Source organism: Ciona intestinalis, chromosome 3, assembly GCF_000224145.3.
Source record: "Ciona intestinalis chromosome 3, KH, whole genome shotgun sequence".
Classification (NCBI taxonomy): domain Eukaryota; kingdom Metazoa; phylum Chordata; class Ascidiacea; order Phlebobranchia; family Cionidae; genus Ciona; species Ciona intestinalis.
In genome coordinates, this window is record NC_020168.2 from 1,628,411 (window position 1) to 1,640,895 (window position 12,485).

A 12,485-nucleotide genomic window follows, 5' to 3' on the forward strand; every position below is an offset into this window, starting at 1 on the left:
AGCACACGTAGTATTTTTAAATAGGTTTATACTCATACCGTATTCTGCAAGTAGAAGACAATACTGTCGCAAGAGATGTCGACACAGGTTCAGGACTTGTTTGACCCGCCCCATACGAACTATAAAATGAAAACCACTCATTCGGTGATGTAACACTGCACGTGTATTCGAATTCACCCAAGCTGCTATCTGTGTTTATTACGGCAACGCCAAGATTTGTCGTGGGATCGATATCTCTGCAAAATAATAATGTAGTCTATCAATGGCTAAATACGAATTGTTCCCGCGTTAAAATTTGACAATATAGAAGACTTTGCCGTTATATATATACGTGTAAAATTACGCCGTAATTAGGCAATACAAAGACTTCGACACTTCAAAGGTTCTTAGTGGGTATCAATATTTCTTAAAGCTGCTATACAGCAAACCTGTATACGTCTTTCACGAGATCCTTTACTGTGATACCCAGATTATTTAATGCGGATGCAGAGTAAACAGGGAGCTCCAAAGATGAAATGCCAGATTCGAAATATGGCGAGTCGTTCGTGTTGCTTACTTCCACTATCCCAGTTACTTGCTGTTGACTGAATGCACCTGTAGGTCCAATATATGAAGCATCGACCTGTAGCATGGAATCAATGTTCGTAAAGTTTTTAACTTCTGTATATACATCGGTGTTTTGTTATTGCACTCACCCCTTCGTTTCCGTTAGTTCCACTTGTGAAATCCCAGCATCTGTAAGTAAATGAAGCTTCACCGTTAAAGTTTGCATTCGGGATTAACCGAATACCATCACTCTCCGCGTCTCCATTTGAACCAAGTAGCACAGAAACGCTAGATATATCTGTCCACGTTGTACCATTATCAGAAGTGCGTTGCCATGTACCACTGTTGTCAAATGAAGTAACAGCGATTCCCAAGTTCAAAATAGTAGCGTCGTAAGCCATGTCGACATCATCACACGCCTCGGTGAGTTTGCTAACCCGTATTCCGCTGCCTCCATCCGAATCTTCCGCCACAGTTGTAAGCTGAAACATTAGCTGAGATGACGTCAGTGCCACGTGAGGTGCGTCATTCACTGGAGTTATCATCACAGTAACAGTGGCCATGTCTGAACTGAACGCGTCACCAGGTGCAGTCCAAGTCACGTTAACAAAGTCCCCGTTCAAAAAAGATGAAGTGGTTCCTATTTAAAAATTAAACTTTAGGTTATGGAAAGTAGTTAATTCATATTTAGAATAATACTAAAATAGTTGCAAAATACATGCACTATAATGTTACCTGTTTTGTCCCATGCAACAACCGTAATGGTCGTATTCCCAACATAATTGGAATTTGGTGTATAACTAAGATACTGTTCATTCAGCACCACACAAGTTTTGCTAAGAGATGTGTTGCGTAGAATGTTCCCTGAATCATCACGCACTCCGTCCTACAACAACAAACGATTCAAAAAATGCGAAGAAAAAGTTGCATTATTTCAATTTTATAATTAGCATCGAGATTATTTACCTCTACTGTAACAAGTGTGTGAGTCGGGCCAGGGTAGCTCCACAAACCATTTGTATTATCTGCGCCCAATATACCAATAGCAAGCTCTGAATTGAAGTCGTTATCGGTAATTGAGTTTCCCAAGATGTTAATGGCTGTCGAGCTGATTGGCGCGTACCTGGGAATAAACAATTGGCCTCTAAAGTTTTAAACAAAGCTATGAACAATCATATATTAAATAAGCTCTGCGTTTAGCGGACATACCAAAGAAAACCAAAATTTGTGTATTGATAAAAATACTGAAATAAAATCCAAAGTTTCATAAAAGGTAACAACCTCTGAAAACGGGGAATCAAAATCGCAAATTCAAAGGCTACTTATATGCCGACTCAGCAGTATGTCTCACTGGCGTCTGCTGTAATATTTTATTTAAAAAAAAACAAGTCGTTCGAGCTAATATTACGTTTGAAAAAGTGCTTAGTTTAACCTGGCATATATGTAACTAAAACCTGGTAATCTGGTATATAGCTTCACGAAAAATACGCATTCATTAAACTAAACCCGTTTTTTAATTTTCTTTAGTATAGTTTTAACAACTGGAAATGGTAAAAGTTTAATGACACTTTTGCTAAGACCAAATTTGTTTTACTGCTGTCGTTTTTTACGCGAAATTTTTAGAAGCAGTTTCATTTTTTTGAAACTTGGATGGTTTGTTTAGATCACGTCATATTAGATTCTCCTTTGGCGTATGCCTCTTTAATTTCTCATAGCTGTTTCATGGCCTACTCAATAATCAATTGATTGGCCATGGTTATTTCCAACACACTATCTTTCTCGCATATAAAACCAGCATGTGCATTTATGGTGTTGAATTATGAGTGGACGAAACAATGGAGCGGTTAGTTTTAGACAGTTCATTTATGTGAAATCTGTTACACTCACAGAGAGCTGTCTTCTTCTATAGTAAGTACCGGTGGCTTCGAACCGAAAAATGGGGAATCGTTAACGTTTTGTACAGTGAAATATATTGGGACGTTGGCAGACGATGTCGCGTCGTGAACTTCAACATTTAAACCCCTGAACTGAGCAGTAGGTTCTTCTGCAGTGTTGTCGTATGTCAAAGTTTCGATTGCACGTTCGTATTCGCTGACGCTCAATAAGCCTGAAAAGATAAGTTTAGAAGAATATTACACCTAAACAGCTTGCTGTACAAAAAAACTTGAACAATCTTTAGTTAAATTATTTTATGCAAATTAATAATCATTAATTATAATGTGCAGAGAAATTCTTGTAAGCATAAAAAGGCAACGGATTTGCCGAATTTAAAAAATGTTTTAATGGTGATTATGTTACCACATGCTAATTACTGCACTTGCCTGTTAAATTCAGGACTCCCGCGGACTCATCGAACGTAAAGGATGGTGCGATGACGTAACTAAAGGTGACGTTGCGCGTTCCAGTGTCTACAGTTACAGTTTGCGTAAAGCTGCTGAGGGCAAGTATTTCTCTATCGGTGTCCAAAATATTTAATGACTCGATCAACACAAACTCGATGCCGGTGGGTGCGTTAATCTATAATGAGTCATTGAATTATTAAAACCAAGAAAGCGTCCAAAAAGGGTATTTAGCTTAAGTTAAAGTACATATAACAAATCCAATATGCCAACAAACTGCGAATTGCGTATAACAATACGAAAAAATGCAGACGTGGATAAGAATGCAAGGTTATAGCGCAGGAATTACCTGCACAGGGTTGTTAATTATTCCTGCTGGACCTGAACCCTCTCGGTAAAAGAAGTGAGGAACATTTACACTGATGCTCAGGCTTGTCCTCGCTTGTACGCCTCTTCCGGACCTTTGGTGGGAAACCACATTTATTTCCGACCGAAGAAAATTCCGAAACTGAGGTGACAGTTCCTCATAATCCTCGGTTGTCATTTTTAAACCTGTCCGACTGTTTAGAGAATCTAAGACGAGGACGTCGATGTCTTCTAAAGAGCGTTTCCATCTTTCCATTAAGTGTAACGGTGACTCTCTTTCTCTGGGTTTTTGTGGCGTCGCAGTCAAATAGTGATTCCGATCATCATTCGATAAACTTTTCTGTTCTGCAGGTTTCAGCTCGATTTTCGACATTTGCACCGAAGATCTTGCGTCGTCGTAAGTTGGAATGTTTTGCGTTGCTTGGATGTCACTGATAGAATGAAGAAGATCACCATCGTTTTGATAGTTCGTTAGCGGTTTAGAAAAAACAATATGAACCAACAGAAATACAAGTTTTTTTAGCAGTAAATATTTCAAGGACATTTTTCCTATTCTAATCTGCCCTTGTTAATGTTTGAATAAGTAAAGTTAAGTTTGTAGTAAGCTGAATATTTTCCTGCTACACCATTAAGAACTTTTTTCAGTTCTGCCGCGCCTAAAAATATTTGCTGCTTTCGCCACCTGTTCGGACTATATCTTCATCACGACTTATGGAAACAGTCATTGTTTATTCAAACACACCAAAACACCAGCAACACCGGTACCGCCCAACATCGTTTAAACATTTCGCCACAGAATCAACTAAAGGGAGCTGCTCTCACCGCGACTGGATACGATTACTCGGCATCGCACCTGGACAAAAGACCCCCTACACAGCCGTAAGGATTGTGAGAAGATGATTCGGAAACGTAAAGTTACGATTTCTTTTCAGCCGACTAGCTGTGTCTGCTTAATCTCGTCAAATCGCCACACCCCATTTCCCTTCTTGTCTGATCCCACGATTTTAGATGACCATCGTCTGATTTTAAACAATTTGTTTTCAATTTTCAACAATTTTTTTATTGTTTACATACAAACAAACCTCTCCACTAAAATTGTCTAGTAATATTTATTTTTACAAGTTATAAAGGGCTGTGCCTCAAATATTTCATCTTCTCTATATTTTGCAACAACACATATTTAAATAGACAATCTAGTTTTCTATGGCTGTTACACACACATGCTTTATCTATAAAGCTGCTTTTACTGGTATTGTGGAGAGTGCTCGGACAACATCAATAAAATATGTATGTTTTTTTTAAAGGAAAAAAGTAACGCTGTTTTCGCCACAACATGCGTCACTCGTTTATTAAAAAGTTGGCTATTCAAACTTTATATTTAGCAATAGAAAATGTATCAACGTCGTATAGTGTATCGGTTTCATGAAATTAGTCGCGTGTAATAACATATGCTAAGCAATGTTACGCAACAGTGATGGAATAACGTTATCAATACACACCGATAACAAACAAGATGATACTTGGAATTCGGGAGAATGGAGATTGGGAAGATCGGGGCATAGTTTCGATATTCTGTAGCGATTATTATCATTTCAGTAGGCCGAATGAAAGCGTGACCCGTAAATGAAACACGCAATTACAATTCTTTGATCGAAATTTGACCTGTAATTCAAGCTGAGCAATTCACACCTTGGAGTGATAGCATCCTTTTGTTCTATAATTTGGGCTTTGTATTCGCGCGTGAAACAGGTGTTTGGCAACGCTTCTGAAAAGAAACTCGTCAAATACTGAAATCGATATCTGTACTCTCTCGGAAACAAACTATATGTTCGCTTAGCTTAGCCGAAAGAGTTACGTAAATGAAACGACGAGTGCGAAGTAGCCTAAGAAATATTTAGGCGACGTTTTCCAAATAACTTTCATAATTCTAGCATTTAGTCTTTAATCTCTTTGCTCAAATCAAATTGCAATATATACATAGCATAAGGAGGGGAAGACACCTTTAGCACATAACATTCAATATGCTGATTGTGCTTTAAACAATTAACAACGGTCTACGGGAGTTGTGAAGATACGATTTTATAATTTTTTGAAGGTTGAGGTCTCCCGTCTTCCCCCGTCCTACCCCCGCCAGGACTTTTAAACAAACGCTTTTAAATAAACAGACATTGAATCATTAAAGGAGCATACCAACGTAAAAGGAAAATTTGTATATGGATAGATATTCTCAAATGTATCCTAAAGGTACCATCAAAGTTTGCCCCGATGAAGTAAAAAATTCGGCGGCTTTGACAATGCATGGGATTTCCCACAAGAAAAATTTTACTCAATTTAAATTGTTTTTAGTTTCTAAAATACTAAAAAATCAAATTTTATTTCTAATTTGATATAATGAATGCTTTTTCTTCAAGAAAATATAAAAAAATGTAAAACATAGACTTTATTAGGTTTTAATTTTTCGATTGAACTTAGGTACATACCAGATTATGCTGATTTTGCTTCAACAGTCGAATTTGCGGTTTTGAAACTCATTTTTTTAGAAGCTTTTTTTGTATTTTAAAACGTTGATGGTAGCTTTAGGTCACATTGAGGCATATCTATCAATACACAAATTTTAATGTTTGGTTGGTATGCCCCTTTAAATTGATGATTTTATGCACAATGTTATCAAATGACTTCTTTTATCACATGACGTCACAGTGGTGTCACGTGATTTTGTTCTGGTGTATAATTCGCTCTAACTCAATAACGAGCACCGACTACATGAGCACCTGCCCGATATTTAGCGATTCGCACAACAGTGGAAATTTTACAAATTCGAAAACACACAGGATAAGACGGGACGTTTTAAAATCATTGTTAATTTTGATTAACATGTGTATTTATTATTAGGAATACACGTAAATAACACGAAATAATACTATACGCTTTGAAAATCAAGTTTAAATATTTTTTATCTGCCCTACTGTTATAGTTTCTAACATTTTACCTACATCATATTATTTAATGACATTTGGTTTTGTTTGAACGGTAATGGGTATTGTTCGAACAACATCAAGTGATAAATACTGTATCCCACAAATGTATACGATCACGAACTTATAATAACATAAAATTGATAATAACTATTAATAAAGTTTACATTATTGCTACAAGTTGGGTATTGCTACATTGTCTTTCGCACAAGCCACTTCTCACAAATGCTATCCTAATACAAATGACTAAATTTCGAACATATTTTTTATATATTATGTTGTCATTATAGCAGTGAATTATATTTCAATTAGCCTGAGGTATAAATTATTGAATTTAAACAAACCTTTCAAAGATTAGCAATAAAAACACACAAAACTACAACGTGGGCAAAGATGAGACACCAAACCTAAATCGATTTACATTTACAGTGTTCTGCAACTTGTAGTTAACCTACCGAATTTAACCCACTGTGCTAGTTTCTTTGCAATGTAAACTTTATATACAGTAGGGTGGGGGGAGATGGGACACCTTTAGCACATGATATCCAAACATCCTGATGGTGTTTTATATATTTAACATCGGTATATGGGAGTCGTAGTGATACAGTCATGTTGATGCCTGCCTATTTTTTTCATGTTTTTATTCTATTTTTTTTCAAAACACTTGAACTGTAGGCCACACGAAATATTTATGTTTTTTTCAAAAATCTATAAAACTGGTTTTAAATTGTTCACACTAGCAAGCTACAAAATTCATCGTGTTTACTATGATTTAGCGGGTATTTTATATAGTGTTTTAATATAGTAGGGTGGGGGAAGATGGGACACATATGGCAGTAAACGTAGAACAGTCAAAGAATAATAAAAACGTATCCTCACGACTCCCATGGACCGTTGTTAATTGTTTAAAAAAATGATCAGGATATTCGAATATTCAGTGCTAAAAGTATCCCATCTCCCCCACCCTACTATATTTAAAAAGAGTAATCGGCTTTGACGCGTGTTTTATAAAGTCGTTATATAATACTGTTAAATATTTTCTGTAACATCATTTTTCTGATTATCATTAAATGGGTCCGTAAAAAATTAAACAGAAGTCTCGTCTGACAAAGTGTCCCATCTCCCCCTACCCTACTATATAAAGTAATAACATGTGTTGGTTGAGTATTTAAAAATCGTAAAAATATATATCGTATAGTTTAAAAAAAGAGAAAAATGCAATGAACATTCAGCTACTAATTCGAGCTCTAGTGATATAGGTCTAGAAGGCGAACAAGGTCATTCCTGAATAAAACATACTCTACCAAAAACCACCCAATTTATCCCATTAATATATATTCGAGTAGTAAATTATTTTTTTTTTCCGTCACAAGGATTTTGAATTTGTATTTTACTGCAAAAAAACATTTTAAAGTTTTTCCGCAAGAATTTTGTTCTAATAATAATGTGCAGGTCATAACGCCATTATCAAAGTTAGCGACACCATAGTTGATGTTAAACACATCTAACTAACCTCACTACATATGAGATATCCACACTCGACATTAGGTTCAATCGAAAATTAAAACATAATAAAGTCTATGTTTAACAATTGTTTTTATGTAGCTTTGAAGAAGAAGCATTCATTATACCAAATCGGAAATAAAATTTAAATTTTCTTAAGTATTTTAGAAACTAGAAACAATCAAAGTTGAGAGATTTTTTTTCTAATGGGAAATCCCATACATTGCGCCACGGCCAATCTTTTTTTACTCCAGCGGTCGAATTTGCGGTTTTGAAACTCATTTTTACAAAAGCTGTTTTGTATTTTAAAACTTTAATGGTAGCTTTAGATCACATTTGAGCATATTTATCAATACACAAATTTTAATTTTTCGTTGGTATGCCCCTTTAAAGAAGATTGATCAAAAGATTGGACCATGATAAGAAAACAAAAGTCTAAGAAAGAAATTCCAGCAAAGTTTACAATAAACGGTTTCAAGAGCACACATTTGTACAACAAGAGAGCAAACCTATGAATGATCACGTACAGCATAGTATTAATTAACCTCTTTACTAAAACAGTCGACTAAGCTTGAAAAACAAACTAGAAGTAACCAACAAAGCGATTTTCGATCGCCATCTGTGACTGTGCAGCAGTTCGTAGAATGCATTTATAAATGTATTGTATCACATGAAAATTTAACCTTAATGTTTGATCTTAATAAGAAAAATAATGCTGCAGAATTATTCGAGAGTATATATAACGACTTTATAAAGCGCTCGTTAGTTCCGGTCACCATTGGTATATATAAAAACATAGGACAGTACTTTTTAAACAGCACTGTAAAACAAGAGATCAAGGATCTAATGAGTGAGCACGTATTAAACTACTTATTAATATTAATTACCCGCCTTTTACTACAACGGTCGACTAAGTTCGGTCAAAAACAAAACAGAAGTAACCAACGAATTGGGTTTCAGTCGCCATTGGTGACTGTGGAGCAGTAGGTAAAATGCATTTATACATTTATTATAACTCACGAAACTTATGATGCATGAGGATTGAGTAATTGATAAAGAATGTGTAAATACGCTTGGTACAACTTCTGTACAATGTTTTGACTTGCACTCGTTAACCTTGTCATCGCTTATGGATGTTTGTTTTTGTGAATTTAGACAAACCGCAACCACGCAGTAATTATAGGTAATGTTAGAAGTTATAACATTATTTACAATGTGGCGGTTGCATAATGCTTTATTGCGAGCGGTTAACTAAGGGAGCAAAAGAACAAGAGACGCGCTGTTTATGCGGAAGATAACTACACTTCGGCGCACACACACGTGATGGGCAGCCACACGCTAAATATGTTGTTTAAATCTGAAAATTTAGTCTAAAATTCCTAAATATATATTATGATTTGATTTCAACCAAGAGTTTATAGAATAAATCCCAGAACTAGGAGTTGATATAAATGCCTAAAACAAAGGCCCAATAAAACAATAACAACAAGAACAACTGTTCGACGAAAAGGATCTATATGACCACTTACGTGTCCAACAAAAACAAGAGGGCAAATCTTTAATGGATGTGCACGTATAATTTGAACATTAAGATAGATGATATCAGTCAAAGAAACTCCGAATGGTCTCACTGCTGCTATTGTGTATTCAAACACAAGTAAACACCTTGACTTTCCATTGTGTTTAGACAATTATATTTTGTTGCAAACGTAAAATAGCTTATAACCAGTCAAAACTAAAAATATATAAAACAACTCATTGGGTTTAAACGAACTTTTTAAGTTTAGTTTGAGTTTTCATTTTGTGAGAAGGTGTAAAATAGTTTTTATTTATTTTTTAATACATTTTTTCCAAAATAATATTAAAGTTACCTCTATCAAATGACTAAAACGTCACAGATTACCCGCTTCTAGATCTTGTTTTTGACTCTTTTTAAAAGAGAACAACAAATTACCAATGTTTTTTAGATTTTCCAGTCTTTAAATTCGTTTTTAAGTCCAAGCTTTCCCTCCGTTTTCTTTTTTACGTAACATTCTATTGGCTCTAGAAGATTTTTCAATTGGGATGTCGTAAAAATAAACAGTAGGTGTTTCCTGAATCTGGATTCTCCACCGACTTCCAGCTAACATGTTACAATGTGGCTACCCGTACATTTTCCTTTAAAAACCCAAGTTTGATAAAGAATACATAAAATGTTCAGGTATATTAGCTTATTGTACATTTATTACTTAAATGCATACATACATCAATAATTTGGAAACCGTAACAAATAAAGAAGAATTGTGTGAAATACAGTTGATGCATCATATCCGTCTCATCTAAATTCATAAAAGCAGGCATAGGTGACAGTTTAGTAATATATAGGTGATGAGTAATTCTCTGTTTTTAAAACTTTACTAAGCTACATCTATGTTTATCAAAACAGTTATGAGATGTAGGTAACCACAAATTTTAGTTGCCTGCTGCTCTGCTATAGTGCTGCTACAATTGAAAGTATGTAAACATTGGTATATCGTTCTGTTAAATTGGCTTTATTTCAGAATTCCTAGGGAATTAATGCTTACTGTTATAAACACAACCAATAATGGCCATTAAATAATACGTAGTTCAGTATTCCATTTGTACAGTGCTGAGTAGTAAGCATGAATGAACGAGTGTAACTTACTTTATCATCGCGTGACCTGAAAACGACAGTCGTTATAACAAGGGTGTTCACACACCTCGTGCCAGCTTACGAGTTACTAAGTATATTACAACACGAATGAATACTTTTTTGTGTTTTCCTTATTTTTTACGTGTGGCTGATAATTTGGACAACCCATTAGTGACCACTGGGAAGCAATTGCCGTTAGGTGTCTTGCCTCGGTCGTCTCAACTCGGAGGCACGTGATGTCACGGTTACATTACGTACAAGACGGTGCACATCAGGAAACACGGCAGTAATCCTCCCAATTGACCACTGGGAGCGGGGCATCGAGTCACCCACAAGAAGGACGATATCGTCAATCTTAAAAATCTTATTTAGTTTGTGCCACTTTCGGCGGGCAATAATCGTACGGAGGCATCCTCTAAACCAGTGGGTCTAGCAGCGGTGGGACAAGTACTGGAGATAACGCCATCGCCGCCCGACAAAATAATCCGTTTTGTCGGAGGGAGATCGGGGATTGGGTTCGGTCTTAACAGGTGGAGGATTAAAGCTCTATTAAACTTCCTTCTGTCAAAGAAACTTATAAATTTTGTTGTGGTTCCAGCCCTGAATGGAATCACGGAGCACCCGTTCGGCTCCAACTAGGTTGGTCCCATTATCGGAGCAGATGTAAGCAGGGGCTCCTCTTCGGCCAATAAATCGTCGCAATGCGTTGAGTGGGGAGTCGGCTGATATGTCTTAGGCTAGCTCCAGGTGTATACAGCTCGGGTGGGTATGCAGGGCCTCTGCTCAATCGTTTGATCTCGGTGACGATTAAATCAAAATTCATCGGCGTGCACGTCCCAATTAACCAATTAATGTCGACACGCATCTTGTGGAACATTTCTTCAATAACGGCTACCAGGGTAACGGGTTCTCGTTGAAATCTGGTAAGAACTCCCACGAGGCTGTTAACGAGGTCGGGTCCTTGCATAAGTACCTGGTTAATTTAGATTCCGTGATGTTGCGGAGCGTAGCCGAACACGACGCGCAGCTTATCCGGCTTATGGGGTTTATGACAGGGTGGTGCGGCAGGAACCATACACGGCGGTTGGTTTTCAGTTCGTGCATTCTGCATAGCCCTTCGTAACCACCGTCAGCATCTGTTGGTCGTACTTACTTTCATGTTGGGGTTCCGAACTAACCTTTTCTTTAGGCCAGCTAAACGTCGAATTGCTATCATTGTGTTGTCGGGTAGAATTTGATAGTCGTGTCGCCACGTGGGGGGGTAGCTCGTGATGGCAAGCTTCGAACTTATTGCTTATTCATTCGGTACGATCGTCTATCTTCTGCAGAAGCCGGGGGTTGCAGTTCATCGTCGTCGCTGTCGAGATTGTCGGTAAACGGTCTTAGATCGCTCTCATCACTCAGGAACATGGCGTGGGCGTCCTGTAGTCTCGCGCCATGAATAATAGCAAATATAAAACTGGAACTCACGTAGTCGGTTGCGGGTGCGGCGTTCAGTTGGTAATTCTTTTTGTCTTCGTGCTGAAAACAAGATTTGAGTCACGGGATTTTATTGATAGCGATCACGTCATGGAGCTCGATCCAGTCACCGCCATCTAGCGGTCGAAATACGTTATATTTATTATTGAGTTTCGCTGGCTCTTCCACGACCGAATTGTAGGCGGACGACTTTGCCCTTCGTTCAATCTGTAAACTTCGCTTTTCCGCAGACGCTCAACTTCGAACGACCGCTTTACCCATTATTCTCGTAACGTCAGTGGTAGCTTGGCTATTACATTTGGCATGATCTCCATCGAATCTACGCTTGATGAATGTTTCAGGTCTTGAAGCGACGTACAGCAACAGTCCATCAGTACCGATAGATTCTTTAAACCGACGGGGTCGCGCTTATTTGCTATAGGAGCGTTTTTTAGACGTTCTTCGCAGTAGCGGGCGATCTCATGTGGTTGACCATATTCTTCGTACAGCAGTCCTCATGCGCTACGATATCCAACATCGGGCGGTTTCGAGGTGAGGTGACTTATTCTAGCAGTGCTGTAGTACTGTAGTATAGGTAGACGAGTTTGAGGTCGTTGCCTTTGTCTTTTTATTGATATGAGTTTC

The 12,485-nt window shown here is 37.3% G+C and overlaps 1 protein-coding gene and 1 long non-coding RNA gene across 2 annotated transcripts in view; one reads left to right on the forward strand and one right to left on the reverse strand.

The window, feature by feature from the left end:
• The window catches only part of LOC108949310, a 6,661-nt gene extending 1,692 nt beyond the window's left edge, over positions 1 to 4,969 (reverse strand). Inside the window, exons 1-8 of the mRNA XM_026833656.1 lie at positions 3,235 to 4,969; positions 2,868 to 3,063; positions 2,434 to 2,653; positions 1,513 to 1,669; positions 1,282 to 1,432; positions 696 to 1,186; positions 429 to 622; positions 39 to 236 (exon numbers count right to left, since the gene is read on the reverse strand). Of these exons, the coding sequence (XP_026689457.1) occupies positions 39 to 236; positions 429 to 622; positions 696 to 1,186; positions 1,282 to 1,432; positions 1,513 to 1,669; positions 2,434 to 2,653; positions 2,868 to 3,063; positions 3,235 to 3,795 (2,168 nt within the window). The 5' untranslated portion in view covers positions 3,796 to 4,969. The remainder of the gene's footprint in view (positions 1 to 38; positions 237 to 428; positions 623 to 695; positions 1,187 to 1,281; positions 1,433 to 1,512; positions 1,670 to 2,433; positions 2,654 to 2,867; positions 3,064 to 3,234) is intronic.
• A 6,939-nt stretch (positions 4,970 to 11,908) lies between these two features.
• The window catches only part of LOC113474079, a 2,549-nt gene continuing 1,972 nt past the window's right edge, over positions 11,909 to 12,485 (forward strand). The window contains exon 1 of the long non-coding RNA XR_003395743.1: positions 11,909 to 12,397. This is a non-coding gene — a long non-coding RNA (uncharacterized LOC113474079). The remainder of the gene's footprint in view (positions 12,398 to 12,485) is intronic.